This window comes from Talpa europaea (genome assembly GCF_964194135.1).
Source record: "Talpa europaea genome assembly, chromosome: 2".
Lineage (NCBI taxonomy): Eukaryota > Metazoa > Chordata > Mammalia > Eulipotyphla > Talpidae > Talpa > Talpa europaea.
Window position 1 is genome coordinate 27411711 of NC_140068.1, and position 16679 is coordinate 27428389.

Consider the following 16679-nt stretch of genomic DNA (forward strand, 5'->3'; position numbering starts at 1 on the left):
CAAGATGTCCCTTAGCAGGTAAATGAACACATAAACTGGTACATTCAAACAATGGGAAATGTTATTCAGTGCTATAAAGAAATGAATTATAGGGCCAGGAAATGACAGGGGAGGAACCACAAATATATTTGATGAAGTGATAGTAGCCAATTTGAAATAGCTACACACTGTATGATTCCAACTATATGGCTTTCTGGAAAGGCAAAACAATAGAGAGAATAAACAGTGGGGTACCAGGTTTTGGGGAGGAGGAAGGGATGAATAGGTGTACAGTGAAACTACTATCTATGATACAGATGGAAACATGACATTAAACATTTATCAAAACCCATAGAACATTCCCAACACCAAAAGGCAACCCTTAAGTAAACTATGGACTTTGAGTGATAATGAGGTTCATCTACTGTACCAGTGTACCATTGTGTGGTAAGGGTAGAAGTTGGTAAAGGGTGAGAGCTATGCATATTTAGGATAGGGGGTTTATGGGACCTCCTGTGTTTTCAACTCAGTTTTGCTTTAAACCATATTTTTTTCTAATATAGAAAGTCTGTTTAATTTTTTTTGTATGGGGGAGTCTTCTGGAAATATGAAAGGATGTAAGATATAATAAAGAAATAATAAAGATATGGTTCTCCTAGTGAATATATTTTGTGTCTTTAGGCTCAGATCATTAAGCTATAATCAACTTGATGAGATCAATGATGACATCAGTTTCATGTACACCTTAATCCTAGCCTGTCATTCTGTAATAGTTTATGTCAACACAGCAGCAGAGCCTCTATAAGTATTCATTAAATGAATGAATAAATAAAATACCATGACAATTACCTGGACTTTTCCCCAATTACCTCTAACCAGATTAAATCATTCCATTTGTATGTATTCCTCATACTTTTATTTTATTTCATGTTGTATTATATATTTGCATGCAGTTGTCCTTATATTGCCATATATACAGTTAAGTGGACACACACACACACATACACACACAATTATAAGCTCCCTGAAAGTAGATACTGGGATTCATTTCTCTCTTTAACCTGCTGACACCTAACTTGGGTTTTCTAGGCATATTTGCATGTGTTTGTTGAACTGAGTTTGTGCTGCTATGATCCTTTCAAAATTTCTTGATTTTAAGTTGTATTTAAATAATAAATAATAATTAACTATTCAATTAATATGAGATAACTGGATCCATTTATCTAATTAAAGCTTAACTACATTTGGCAAGAAACTATATTGAACCTGTATTCTACATGGCTAGTACACAGATCGGAGAAAGTGTTGGGTATGCTGTTCTAACATGAGGGCTGTTGTTTAGCATGAAGTGCTCAGAAACTCAAGTGATTTCCATGTGAGAAATTTCTTAAAGCAGCAGTAGGTTAGGTGGAAATGGTATTGGACCAGGGGGAATATAGAGACTGGCTCCTTCTTAGGTCCCTGAAATTAGTGAATTGAATGATGCTACTAATTCATTTCCTTTTCAAGGGGCGGTATCTCTTTTAAAAAACACTTTGTAAGAATTTCCTAGTTCTAAAGTTCTTTGTCATTTAAAGCTCTTACATAATCAAACTAGATCTTTATAAATTACAGGCTAGTGTTCATGCATTTTTCTGGCCACAAGATGGCGGACTTTATGTTATTTTCATTCTCTGTCAGCAAAAACAACCTTAACCACCTGCAGGTTTGAAAGTTTAAAACTTCAGTTCTTGAGAAGGTCTTTACATTCTGGCTTTATTATTTTTTTAAATTGTATTATTTTCTAATGAAGTAACATTTATTTACAACACTGTGTATGACTTAGAGGTTCACACCTCTCCTGGTGTAGGTTTTGGAATTTTACAATTAAGATTTCCTCTTTGCTGAGGGATGCTGATTCAGATTGTATGTGTACAAAAATGCAAAAATCTCATGATGAAATCAAAGAGACTACAGTTTTTCATTTGCTTTTCTTTCTCCACATAGTCAAAGCCAGAGCTTTTGGAATTCAATATTGATGAAACTTCTCCATGGAGGCTACTTGACAGAGTTCTCAAAATACAGTAATTGTATTTTTAGTCATCATCCTCGACACTTCCCAATATCCTGAACTTATTTTGTACTACTGAGTTCCAGGATTTTATTTGAGACAAAAGTAGCAAGTCAAAAATACATCTATTTCATGGATCTAGTTGAGAATTAGGAAGAACAGTATTAGCATTTCAGAAATTGAAGCAACGTCCCTTCACGTATATAATCTATCTGCTATAAGATGATTTGTGATTTTGTGAACTTACCCTGGTCAGGAGCTCATTCATTTCTGTCACGAGTGTGTTCAGATTGCCCTCTGCCAGCTGAATAAGCCTTTCTGGAGCCCTCTGAGGTGAGAGCAAGTGCTGAAAAAGATTTCATTTTGTGTACATTTTAGTGGTTGGTCTTGTAGTGTGCATGGGTTGAACATTTAACAGAATGCATTTTTCCTTCCTATACAAGAATTTAGCCTTCTCACCTTCAAAACAAATAGAAATTATTACACAAAGTATTGTACAAAATATTCTGGCAAACAATACAAATTGCAATAATTTATTAAAAATTATTTTTTACTAGGTCTTTTTTTCATTTCATTCTTACAACAATTCTCACAATTCTTTCATTTAATTTTTATGAGGTGATTTTGTATCTTAGGAAATTGTAGCTTGATGAGGCTTAAAAATTTACAGAAGATCACGTGGCCAGTATGGGGCCAAGTTAAGATGAACTGATTCTTTAAGATTCCTATTTAAATAGCAGATACACAATACACAGAAAGACAACGGGAACCCTTAACAGGGGGCAGTGGCTGGGTCCTGACTAACTAGCCAACCTCAGCCTTGGCAGGAGCTAGATAGGCTCTCATATCAGACCAGATCAATCTGTGACAGTGACGAATAAAACAGAAAATGAGACCCCCTCCATAGTGTTGTCTAAGCATAGGAAAATCGTGGTTTCTGGGCAGACCACAAAAGTCCCAAAAATTTCATTTCCTGACTAAAATGGGTGGCCACTGTCTCCTTATTAATCATAGTTTTAGCCTCCTTCTTCTAGATTAGATTCATTAGAATACTCAATTGTAGAATTACTTCCATTTTCTAACAGTACCCAGTTCAGGGCAACCCTCTGCTTCCTTGAAAATTGCCTAGTGTGAGCTAAATGCTATAAGCTATTCTTAATATCCCCTTATTGAGACATTGCCAAATTCCCCATAATTTCCAGCTTCCCTTGTTACAACATCTTCATAAGCACAACTTTGTGAGTTACTGGTATTGCCTGGCCACAACCCAGGGGTACTTACAAGTAAAAGGAATTGAGCAAAGAGAGTCATAATTTGCTTAAAGATTTTAAATATAAAAATGGTTCCCAAGTACCCCAATATTATGAATTACTAAAGAAGAACACAAACACAGAATCAAGAAAGACTGGAATTTAAGGGAAATCAAACATCTGCAGAGAGTCCTAATTCACATCTGTACCTCTATTTTTGTGGCTTTTTTAGATTTAGTGGCAAAAGGATGTGTGTACCAGGAGTCAGGAAGACTATGCCACTGGTGGATTGGGTCCTCTCAAGGATGTGATTTTCTCTCTCAGCTTTGCAAAGGAGTTTCCTCCTCACAGGCCTCTATTCAAATCCCACCTCTCCACATAGAAGCCACGTGACTCTGCATCTCACAAGTAACTTCAGTTTCCTTACCATAAAAATTATAGATGATATAATACTCCTTCCTAATTTTTTGGAGTTGCTGTAATTCATACATAAATCTTTACTTAATTGTCTAGTCTTTATACAACAAATGCTAGTTATTCTTGCTTTTGCCATTACTGGTGCCTTCTAGAAAATAGGCATATTATTATCTGAAAGGTCATGGTCTTGATTAAACAACATATTCCCTGGAACGGTGTCTGCCAGTGCCCAGTGAATAACTATCACTTACTTTAGTCTTCATCGATATTTCTCTGCTTATTAAAATTGTGCCAGGCCTCCCTGGTGGCACAGGGGTTAAAGACACAGTGCTATCAAGTTATTGCCAGCCACTGCAGCACAAGTTCCATCCCCAGCCAGCTAGGGAGCAACCCACAAGGTGCACCAGACTTCTCCTGTCTAGCCCGCTGCTCCCTTCAACAGTGTATTTCAGTCAATCCTCCTGTTCTGCTCCCCACTCTGTATCTGGTGAATCCTCTCACCTCCCGCACCTCTGGCCTGCACTCCAGTACTTGTATGCATAAATAAATAAATCTTACAAAAATAAAACTGTGTCTTTCCTTCCAACATAAATTGGAAGTTCCAACATAAATTATCCTCTCACCAGGATGCATTCTGTGGTTACCTATTTCTTCAATATTTGTACTCTACAGTATATAATATTTTTATAAAGCACAGAGTATGGAGGTATTTTTGCTAATAGCTTAATCATTAGTTTATGTTTTTTGAACCACATAGGCACTAAGCTTCCTGAAGGTAGTGATTGCATCTAGAGTCATGAAAACACCTGGGAACCAAACGCAATACTGGAAATACTCAGAATTTCTCGGAAACATCTGACAGTTGACTGAGAATGTGTAAGTAGTCACCTTTCATTGTTTTTCATCAACTAAACTCCCAATTTCCTTAATATTTCTGCCTATCCTGTTAACTAGTGACAGTTTTAACAAAGCTTTAGAATAGAGTTTCTCTAATTAGTTTTTGTTGAAGTACTTTCAAATGTCTACTAGTTCTCTAGTACAAACTTTTAGTCTTATGATTCAGTTTAGACACTATATTGAAATGTTAATATGGTGACTTTGGGAAGTGTGGGTGGGCACTTGAAAGGTGGACACAGGCCCTGGGTCTCAGAGCCTGCATTTGCATGTCTGTTTGTTCCCACGGCAGATGGTGCACATAAATCACAGGCATTTGTCTATGAGGCCAAATGTCATTTCAGCAACTTTTGCAAGGGTCTCTCTAGTTCAAATAATGGAAAGGTAGGAGAACCAAGCATGCCAGTAAGAGAAGCTGTGTGGAAGCAGTTGGCCTCATATTCTTGTGGCAAGCAAAAATTTACTTTTAGTAAAAATCATCTGCTATTTTATATTAATGTTTTTAATTTGAATTTTATTGGTTTCTTAGAGTCTTGTAAGGATTAATTTGTTTTGGTTTTATGGAGTTATGAGTTAATACTTGATTTTATGTTTGTACATATTTAAGTAACATAATAAAATTGATTTAGACCCAACACTAGTGGTACATGAGCTTCTTTTCCCTTAATAGCAATCTGTATATTATAGTTCTCAAGTATGAAAAACAGTGGTTTAGGAAGTCTTCGAATTTCTCTAACAGCTGCTTGCCTTGATTTGGGGCAATGAGAAGAGAATTTAGCAATTACAGCTACTACCTCTTGGGCAACTTTTGCTAAATTTTCCCTGATCTTGCTTCAACCTACCTTTAATTCCTGAGTCATATTTTCAAGACCATATAGCATTTTATATGGAGCAGGCAGCGGGCCAGTGAGGTTGATGGTCATGGCCATCTGCTCCAGGCGCGCCAAGTCACCAAGAAGAAGGCCTGTGCATTCATCTCCACAAACTGTGAAAGGAGAACAACAGAGAACACTTACTTCTGCTGAACATCCCAGGCAGATGTTTAAAGATTTCAACTATGAAATATTTTATGGCCCAAGTATAATTCTGTGAAAGATGATGTTACTCATTTCAAATAATTAACACTTTAGAATGGATGACTGTTGAAAAAGGATGAAAAGAACAACAAAAGAGCAGATGAGTTCATCACCCGAATGTAAAGTATGGATGATGATATGAACAAAAGAACCAAAGAGGTGGGGCAAGTGGATTTTGAGGGAAACAAGTGTATTGCAGAAGTGTCACAGATGAGGTCAGACATAGAATAGCACTATCATGCCCCCAGCACTTCCACATGACTAACCTAGAGGAAAAAGGGGGCAATCAAAGTTTCCAGTCTAAAAATGTATGGAATTGTGCAATGCTCACTGCACTGTAGTGTGTCTACAGCAATTGGACTTCCAAGTACTTCATATATTACATGTTCAAAACCTATACAAATTTTTAGCTTGACAGCTACTAAGAAGAAATATGATTTTTGGGGGGAAAGTCAAAAGAAAGAACTTGTTCTTGTTTTCATAAATATATTTATTCATTTACTACTTCCATTTGCCCACTTGCTTCTTAATCTTTCAGCACATTATCACCCATGATGAGATGTAGTCCCACATATTCTGGATGATTAGCCTTGTCCAGTCTTTTTTTTTTTTTTTAAAGATTTATTTATTTATTTATTTATACAAGCACTGGGTACAGTCAGAAGTGCTGGAGGGTGAGAGAATTCACCAGAGCCACAGCAGGGAGGAGAGCAGGCAGAAGGACCGAAGTACACTGCTGAGGGGAGCAGCGGGCAGCAGGAGAGGTCTGTGCACCATGCGGGACCCTCCTCCAGTGGCCAGGGAGCAGCCGGGGATCGAACCGGTTCTGCAGAGGCTGTGGGCAGCTTCTCAACCTAGCGCTCAACTGCTGTGCCACCGGGGAGGCCCCTTGTCCAGTCTTGTAGATAAATAATTGCTAAGTGCCAGGAAAGTTTAATTTTTTAAGTAGCCAAGAGTGCTAATGTTCTATCTAGTCTTTTCAATGACTAGAAAGAGGGGCTGTTAAAATTTCGTGGTGGTGGAGTTGTTTGTGAAGTTGGTAGACAGAAAAAAGGGTTCTCTTCATTATTGAATTAATTTCATAAGTTGTGGTATAACTTCTAAAATTAAAATATATTGATTCTTTTGGAGGATTTAACAATATGCATATTCAGTAGGAATGTTTTAGTTCAAAACAATTTTTTTTTATTCTTTGCATCACAAAATAATGAGGTGTATCTTCTCCTTGCCAAGGAGTGCACACTGCTCTATTTATGATATGCACTCATGCATACATTTATAATTTCTAGTTTATACTCTGCAGATAAAGGTATCAAAGCTATACACCTTTTAGGAGAGAGGAAAATAAATAACATAGAAAATACTGAGATTTGGAGTAACTTTGGATCATGCCAAAACTGGCAAGAATTCAATTAGTTCTCTAAACAGCACTCCCCTGAGCTGTGTAATGGGGAGGAAACCATTAACCAAAGCTTGTAAACAAAGAGAAGTAGTACTGAGGGTGGTTTTTTGATAGGATGGCAGTTAGAGGTGAGTTACAATATCCCTTTATAGGGATGAAACAGCCCCAGCAGGACTTTCAATAAATCAGCTCCTTACAGGTGACACCTGCAATGGTACAGTGTCACCTGCAGGAGCTTTGCAATCTCCTGGCACCTGAGAATCTAAGTAAACAAGGGCTTTGGAGATAGCAGCTGAAATCCGGAACTAGAGATGTACTACTCCTTCTTGTCCCAAACAGAATAAAAGAGAATTTGCATACAAATTAAGGAATAGAGTCTTGTGGTTTCATACCCTCAGTTCAATGCAAGAGTTTGAGAAACTTCAACAGATCTGCCTACATGAAACAATTACAGAAAGTAACCTAGAACATAAGTAGGTCCTAAGCTGGTTATCTGTAAACAACTGACACAGTCTGGTTTTCAACTTTAGTAGATCTCAGAATCATCTGAAGGACTTTCTTAAACTGCAGAAGATTGTGCCAAACCCTCTGTTTTCAATTCAAGACGTGCTTGAATCAACTGGTTTCTGATACTCTGAGAAATGCTTTTCTAACAAGCTCCCCTATGGATACTGGTACTTCTGGTCTGTGTACCATACTCTAAGTAGTAACCAGTGGCAGCACTGGGAGCTGATAAAAAATGCATAATTAGAATTGCCCTGCTCTAGATCTAGTGAATCAAAATCTGCATTTCAAAATGAACTCATGTTCTCTGTACACTGAAGTTTGGAAAGCACTGCCAGGGATTATTGGCTCTCAGTTTTGGTTGCACATTAGACTCACATAGGGATTTATAAAATATAGAGATCCAGATTCTTCTTCCTCCACAGGTCCAGAGAATCTGACTTGATGTGTCTGTGGTAAGGCCCAGGCATTAGGATTTTTTGAAAGGTTTCAGATGATCTTATCATAATGCAGTCAGGACTTAGAGCCCCTGGCCCAGATATAAACTTTAGGGGTACTTGATTCTAAAAGGAGCAAGAAGTTAATTTACTTGCTGTCTCCTCTACTTACAACACTTCTCCACCATTTTCTCCTATGTATTTACATCTTGGATAGTTCAGGTCAAGTGCTCAGGTACTCCCTCAGAGAGGAAGGTCCTTATGACTGCAATTATGGTCCCCTTTATCTTGTTATCTTTACAATCTAGTGGGAATGTGTTACCTTGTCCCTTTACTTACATATAGTTTATCCCTCACTTTACACCCTTACTCAGAAGAGACCTTGATCATCTTTGGTCACAGAGCTCAGGAAAGGGTCTTGTACATAGTAAACAACCAGTACATATTTGTTTATAACTATCTTTGTGAAAGAGCAAAAAATATTTTGCAGGTTATTGGGGGTAGGAGAGGCAGGGAACAACAGAAAATGTCTGACTGTAAGAATGTGGTATGTGACAGGAAATGGAGACCCACAAGATGTAGGATGCAGGAAAATAGAATTAAAAACAATGGTTAACAGGGGCTCCCTGGTGGCTCAAGGGGTTAAGACACAACCCATGAAACTATCCGCAGCCTCTGCAGCATGAGTTCCATACCCAGCCAGGCAGGTAGCTACCCACATTGTGCAGCAGGACTCTCCTGTCTCACCCACTGCTCTCCTCAGCCTTGTATTTCAGTTGATCTGCTTGTTCTGTTCCCCACTCTGTCTCTGGTGAATCCTCTCACCCCCAACACCTCTGGCCTGTACCCCAGTTCTTGTATGCATAAATCTTTAAAAACAATGGTTAGAGAGAAAATTGTCTTGTGATTGGAGAGGCAGAGATGAATTGATGCCAGAGATGACTGTTAGGATACCTGCATGAGGTGATTCAGTTTGGACCCAGGAAATTGTTATTGGAATGGGGACAAAGAAGTAAAAAAAAAGTGACACAAAATATTACATAAAGAAAGAGCACAATTGGGTTACTGGCCAGACAGAGGCAATGATTGTTTCTGGGTGGGATTAAAAACAGTTACTGCTTCTTTGCTGCGCCTTTTAGAAGGTGGTGTCCCTTTGAATCTAGTTGCCTATATGAACCACCCAGGCCCACAGGGCATAGCAGAGGGACACTGTGTGATTCATAAGCCTCAGTTTCAAGGGGTTTTGCAGATTCTGCTTTCACATTCTTGGAATCCTGCAGACTTGTGAATCCCAGACTATCCTATTTGAGGAAGAGAAGCAACCGAAGTGAGAGGATGGCAGGCCCAAACATTCAAGCTGCAGCCCCATGTAGGAAAGAAGCTATCGGGACTTCCCAGACACAACAACAAAGGAACAATTCAATGGAGCCTGGTCCTAATTGCCAACCTATGAGATCATGAAGATATATACAGTCATTCATTTTAAATGATGGAATTTAGCAATAGATAACTGCTATCATTTCCCAAATTTAAAATGTGTGATACCAATGGACTATGGGTACTTTGGGGGTAGGAGAGTTCTGGTGATCACCCTTAAGGGGAAAAATCCTATATTGTCAAAATATTTATGGTACTTTATTAAAATAAATGTGTACTTCAAAGCACGAATTCAGATTAGAATCTCAAGTTCAATTTATATTAAAAACAAGTATTAGAAACAATTCCTAATTTTATTAAAAGATGTGGACAACACAAAGGTGCTCTTTCCACTGAACCCTAGTTCATCATTGTTTTCACAGTTCAACTTGACTTCTAGTGAAGATATATTTTGGGCAGGTTATATCCAGGATATAAGCAAGCGATATGCCTTTTTTTTTTTTCCACTTTCAAGATTTTGAAAGATATTTGATAATATGACATCTCATCATGCAGTGTGTTTTTCAGGAATTCTTTGCTAGTCCTATCTGTAATTTATTTATTATTTATAACCTACCTATTTCCAAGAAGAAATTGAATAATTTTGTTGATAATGGCATGGCTAGAGCCTCTTCACTGATGGTTCCAGAAATTTCCACTGAAAAGTTTTGCATTTTTTTACTTCAGACAAGAATAAATCAAGGACTGAAATGCAAAACTAGATCTGATTTACTATAATATACTACAGAGTAAATTGGTTGGCTAGAATGCCAAGAGGCATGATGAAACTGATTTTTCTCTCATTTAGTCTAACCCCTGCCCATCTGTTTTAGTTCCTCATCTTCAGTTGTTGAAATGAAAATGTATTTAATTGCTCTTTCAAGAACTCATACATTCCATTTTACATCTCGGTGTCCAAAGGTTTATTACTATCCTATGTCTCATGGTGTCTATTTGCTTTTTGGGGAACAAAATATAAGTACATTTATTTCCATAAGTGAAAGGTAAGTTTTATAGTATGCTTCAAGTAATATACTAACATCTGTCCAAATGGGTGAGAAAGACTTATGAATATGACAGCCATGGGGATTTTTTCAAAGTTTCTGTACAAATCTAGCTCATGCAGTTATAAACACATAGGGAAATGTGCCCTTAACATAATGGTTTGCTACTTTATTCTGACACAAATATTTTACTTACACCACAGGCTACTTTTATTTGCCCTGAAAAAGTCTGCAATGTCTGGCAACAAACACTGGAAATGGGATGCTAATTAAAACCACATTTAATTCACTATGATAGGGGAGATTTGAAGAGTGTATAGAGACATGGAATATTCACATTATATAAACAATTGTTCTTTGACAAGAGTGCAGTAACTGCTCTGTGCAAATAAGTATCCATCTTATAATCAGGACCCCAAAAGAATCTCTCCCCAAAAGAACCATTCTCCTACTCAGCAATAGAGATAAGATTATAAAATAAGATCCTGCCTAAATGCATAGAAGCAAAAGAAAATATTTCAAGACTATGATTATATTTTACATGACTAAATGTTTCTGAGACTTTGCCTATAAAAGTGTCAGGATAAATTTGTGTCTAATATTAACAAATGCAGTACTAAATCCAGATCATTATAGCTGGGCACATGTAAGGGGCAAATCATGCAGCTGATATTACAGATCTGTTAGCAATTAGTACAAAATACTGCATTTCTACCAGAGTCCCCCATGCATAATAACTACTGGCTTACTGTCACAGAAAATTCACACACTGCATCCAAACCAAAGAAGCTGATGCTGAAATGAGTGCATTGAGTATTGCTGAAAAGGCCAAACCTATTAACCAATTTTAGGTAAAGATACATAAATTGTCTGCTCTAATCACATAGGGATTAAAAGGAATAAATGTACATTTCTAAGGAAAGATTGAATTTGTGGGTGAAAGTGAATGTTTTAATTTAACTCTTTGACAGTAAGGTCATTGATAGTTCTTTGGGTATAGATTTTATATTTTTTCTCTTTTTACTTAAAGAAACTTTTGGATTAGTATATATTTGGGGTTTATTAAAATGGATTCAGTAATAGTATTTATAATCTTCTAACAAAATTTTGGATTTAGACCCATTAAAAAGGTTTTTTTCTTAGCCTATTATTTCTCTTACTAGAGGCAGAAATATTCTGTAGACTTTAGATGAAGCTGATGAATTTTATGTATGGAGTTGTGATATATATTATATGTTCAATAGAACTCTATACATGTATATATGAAAAACAAGTTCAATATGGTCTCAGAATAGCATAATTTTCAAAAGTCAAATAGAAAGTTTGAAATTATTATACATAATAATGGAATATTAGTGCTTTTATCTACATAATAGTAACCAAATTGCAGGCAATATGTTGTGCATTCTATCATTACTTCATCTAATGTTCACTGTAATTCTGTGAGGTAAGTAGCACTAGTATCTCCATTTTAAGAATGAGAAAAAAAGTCATAATCATGGTGTCTACAAATCCATAGATAATGTCATTTGAAGAACTTAAAGAAAAGAGAAAACGTAACATGATAATAATAGGAGCTTTCAGTGACTTAAAGAACCTAGAATTTCAGAAAACCAGACTTCAGTCTATCCTAATATTCACTGGGAAAGTTGCATAAAACATCATCCTTTTGAATGGTCAAACTATACCTGTGATGATAATTAATGCTAGGACTTACTGAGCTTCTCTTAGGCCTAGGTTATTTCAACTAATGTACACATTTTATTTCCATTTTACAAACAATGAAATGGCTTTAGAAAAGTAAACTAATGTGGGCCTTCCTGGTGGCGCAGCAGTTGAGCGCTGGTTTGCGAAGCTGCCCGCAGCCTTTGCAGCGCCGGTTTGATCCCCAACCATTGGGCGAGGGTCCCACATGGCGCGCAGACCTCTCCTGCCACCCGCTGCTCCCCTCAGCAGTGTACTTTGGTCCTTCTGCCTGCTCTGCTCCCTGCTCTGGCTCTGGTGAATTCTCTCACCCTCCCGCACTTCTGACTATACCAAGTGCTTGTATAAATAAATAAATAAATCTTAAAAAAAAAGAAAAAAAGAAAAGTAAACTAATAATAAATTATTATTGCATGTTGCATAACTTGCATGTGGCCAGTCAGGATTCAAATCTACAACTACTTCATTATAGCATGCTTCCTTGCATCAAAAACTGTGTCAGGGATACCACAGAATGGGAAAATACAGACTACTTTACTAATAAAACTTCTGACTTTAATCTTGTGATTCTATTATTCTTTGAGGTCAAGATCTAACAGAGTTGGGCCTCCCTGGTGGCACAAGGGCTTGTCTCAGCACTATGAAGCATGAGGTAGATCCCCCACCAGAGAGGTCACCTACATGGCACAGCAGACCTCTCCTGTCTCATCCACTGCTCCCCTCAGCAGTGCATTTCAGTCAATCCGCCTGTTATACTCCCCACTCTGTCTCTGGTGAATCCTCTCAACCCCCACACCTCCGGCCTGCACCCCAGCTCTTGTATGCATAAATAAATCTTTAAAAAAAAAGATCTAAAAGAGCAGAATTTAGTTGACTTTTAAAACACAGCCTAACTGAAAAAAAGGCAGTAGCAATCAGCTCCTCTGTATGACAATTCAAAAGTACAATCCTTAGTCCACTAACAGAAGAGCTTTATCAGTGTGAGATTTACGTATCTATATCTATACACACATACTTACATACCACCACTGAGACAGCCCCCATAACTGGAAAATTATCTACTACCAGACCAACAGTTGCTATTCCACAATATTGTTAGCCTCGACCTGAACTAAGGAAATTGACAACAAGAAATTCAAAGTGTCTTTTACTAACATAAGAGATAAGGAGAAGGTGCAAGCAGGGTGAATAGAAATTGCTTTTAAGATTCCCTGATGCTGGATTTGAGCAACATGGCATGACTCAGAGCTGTAGAAAGCATAGCCTTCAAATAGGAACCATACGTGGGGAATAAGTGGGGGCAGAGAGAACAGCATTTAAAGGTCTAGGAGCACCAGTGCAACAATCAAAGCCACAACACATTAACTAGCATTTGGAAGTCAATGGATGTGTATTAAATACAATTTTCAGCAAGTGGTAAATTCTCAAAATAAGTGAACTTTTAAAAAGTTGCTATGATAATAAAACCTGTGGAATGAAAGGGGCTTTAGGCTACAGTGGGAATTGGAAGGCAGATATATTGGCTAGGTATGTCCAGGCACTGACTCTGGTAGAGTCTATAATCTGGGGAAGTTAAATTGGACTATTTAACTATGAGAGACTCTATAATTAAGGGCTACAGATTATTCATGCAACAATAATCTGCCACATGATAGTGGTGGAAACTTCATGTATAAGAGACTTGTGCCCAGCAACTAATCCACCATGTTGGAACCAATAAAAACCTAGCTTTCTCTTGGGTAATTGTCCACAGCAGCCACCAGTCTCTTTTAGGGACTTAAGCTATCAAAGGAAACTCTTCCATGATTTATTCATTTTCTCTGTGTTGCCTAAACACTAAAGCATAACTTTCTAACCTTTGTTAAATAAACTAAGGACTTAATTTCACTTTACAGTGAATATATAGATTCTTTCCACCAATACAGCTCACCTGAAATAATGCAAAGAATATGCGTAGGTCATTTATAGGGTAATTTTAAACTCAGAGAGAGAGAGAGAGAGAGAGAGAGAGAGAAAGAGAGAGAGAGAGAGGTATACATCTATCTATATATATAGTGCAATTAAAAAAATATAAAATTTAACCACACTATGGAATTGTGTGTATATATTACAAACTTATGGTGTGTGTGCACACGTGTGCATGTGTGTGTATGCATGTATGTATACAGACACAAAATTCATGATGTGGACCAAATTCAATTGTGTTTATAGAGAATTAATTAGTAACAGCAAAATTAATTGTACAATGCCTGCTACTAAAGTTTCTTAGTGTCAACTTATTTCTAATAGGAGAAACTTATTTTCCACAGTCAGCACTGTATTAACAATCAGTACCCAGACTACAGCCATTTCTTTATCTGCATATATATTCTCTTGCCTGTTTAGGCTACCTCCACAGACACCCAACCATGGGCCTTACAAAATTTCAGGCAGGTCACGTATGATCAACCAGTCTCTGCAAGTCAATCATGCTCTAACTTAGGGTAAGGATATACAAAGGGATATATAATGACACTATTATCTAATTCCTAAATCAGGAATAGAAACAGTCATGGGAAAGATCATCATAACAGAATCATGGCATATTTTTCACAGTAGGACAAGTTTTAAATAATAAGAAAATGAGTCAGATAAAAGTCTAACAATCTTATAGTTAATCCAATGAAGGGTAAAGAGGACATTCATGAAAGTAAGTGGAAATCAACAAAGTTTGAGAGCAGCATAAGGTCAGGTTATACAGAATTTATACACTGAAAGGGAGAAATATTTTAGAAATATAAAACAAGTTTTTTTTTTTATAAAACAAGAATAAGCACTTCTAAACGACCCCATAATTTAATTTTTTTAAAGAATAATCATATTATTTAATCCTCCAGCAGAATATAAGTTTTCTGGACATAGCAACTGAACTGAATATCTTTGGAACAGTTAGAAATACATTTTTCTGTGGAACAAGAATAAGGCAAGTGATCATTACAAGACTGGTGCAACTGCAACTGGAGGACTGAAACGGGGAGATTTCAAATCCACAGATGTGACAGGGATAAAGGACTGCATTTTCTCATCAATTTATTTAAATGTATATAAAGTATTGTTTATCTACAGAATAAGAATTTAAAGCCATAATTATTGATAGGCAAAATGGCAATTTCCTTTAAAATAAATGTTTGGAAAATAATCCTATTATTTAGGATTTAGATATTTGCTATTGCTTATTTCTTGTGCTTCACATCAAATGTTAGACTTTTTTTGTAAACAATGTTTAATTTTACTTTTTTTCATCAAATTTTATTAATTTACCATTTTTATACATATAATTTCAGGAACAGTGTTTCACACCTCGATATGTGTATAAACTTCACTCAATCACCATGTGTATGTTTATATTTCAAGTTTACTTATGGGTAATTAATAAAATTGATGATCCATAATTCAAGGAATGTTTAGATACGTCATTTCATCAGGAGTATCTATATACAGTATTATCTAGTTAAATGCATTCAAGTTAACATTTTAACTAGAAAACTATTCAAACAAGTTAGATTACATTGAAGTTCACTTGAATTATTAAAATATACCATCATTCTTGATAAAAGTGATTATTTATATACCAGTAATTGAATGTGACAATGTAAATATGTATTATATATTATATATTCCCTGTAACTGTGGCATTTATTTTTATCTAAATGTGATATGTTTGCTTCAAAGACAGCTGAAATACCTAGAAAAATAATTTTAAAATCTATGTTCCATGAAAACACTATTTTGAAAATACATGTGCACTTCTCTGTCTACTGCAGTGGTATTCACAATAGTGAAGACATGAAAAATAACCTAAATCCCCATGGATGGATAATTGGATAAAGAGGATATGAGATGTGTGTGTGTGTGTGTGCATTCAATGGGATACTATACGGCTATACAAAGAAATCTTGCCTTTTCCAACAACATGGATGGAAATTGAAGTGATTATACTAAGTAAAATAAATTAGAAAGAGAAAGACAAATACTAGATGATTTCATTCATATATAGAGTATAAAGAAACAAAGCAAACTTAGTGAATAAACATATAGCAAAATAATTCTTGGACTGACAACAAATGATTATTAGAGGGGGAATGAGGTGGGATGAACATGCAGATGGAGTCAATCTAATAGTGAGTGAATAATACTAAAATTTAGTGGTGTAATTTCAAAGTGGTTTATAGTCTCACTGAGAAGTGAAACTATACTACTGAACCTTCCATAGTATATTAAACCAAATTGTAGATCAATTAAAAAAATAAAGAGCAATATTCCACAAAACATCCAGTTTTTATGGTTAGGTATATTTGAAAGTCAGTCTTAACAATTTCAGTAACTCTTTTTCTTTAATTTATTAATTATTTTTTAACTGTGGTAACACTGGGGTGTCCCCATCGGGCATTACCACCCTAGTGCATGCACCACCCACTCACCAGTTCTCCACCACCATTATGTCTCCCTCATTTCTATGTGTTAAAAAGAATTATGACCATGAATGTCAATTACTTTAAGGAGAAAT

At 36.4% G+C, this 16679-nt stretch overlaps 1 protein-coding gene across 2 annotated transcripts in view; it reads right to left on the reverse strand.

Annotated features, from left to right (window-relative positions):
* LAMA2 (laminin subunit alpha 2) overlaps nucleotides 1-16679 on the reverse strand; it is a gene marked incomplete at both ends in the record, with an annotated part of 514626 nt that overhangs the window by 115085 nt on the left and 382862 nt on the right. For both annotated transcript variants that reach the window (XM_084228925.1, XM_084228924.1), the window contains 2 exons: nucleotides 2277-2375; nucleotides 5433-5575. In XM_084228925.1, coding sequence (XP_084085051.1) covers nucleotides 2277-2375; nucleotides 5433-5575 — 242 coding nt within the window. The remainder of the gene's footprint in view (nucleotides 1-2276; nucleotides 2376-5432; nucleotides 5576-16679) is intronic.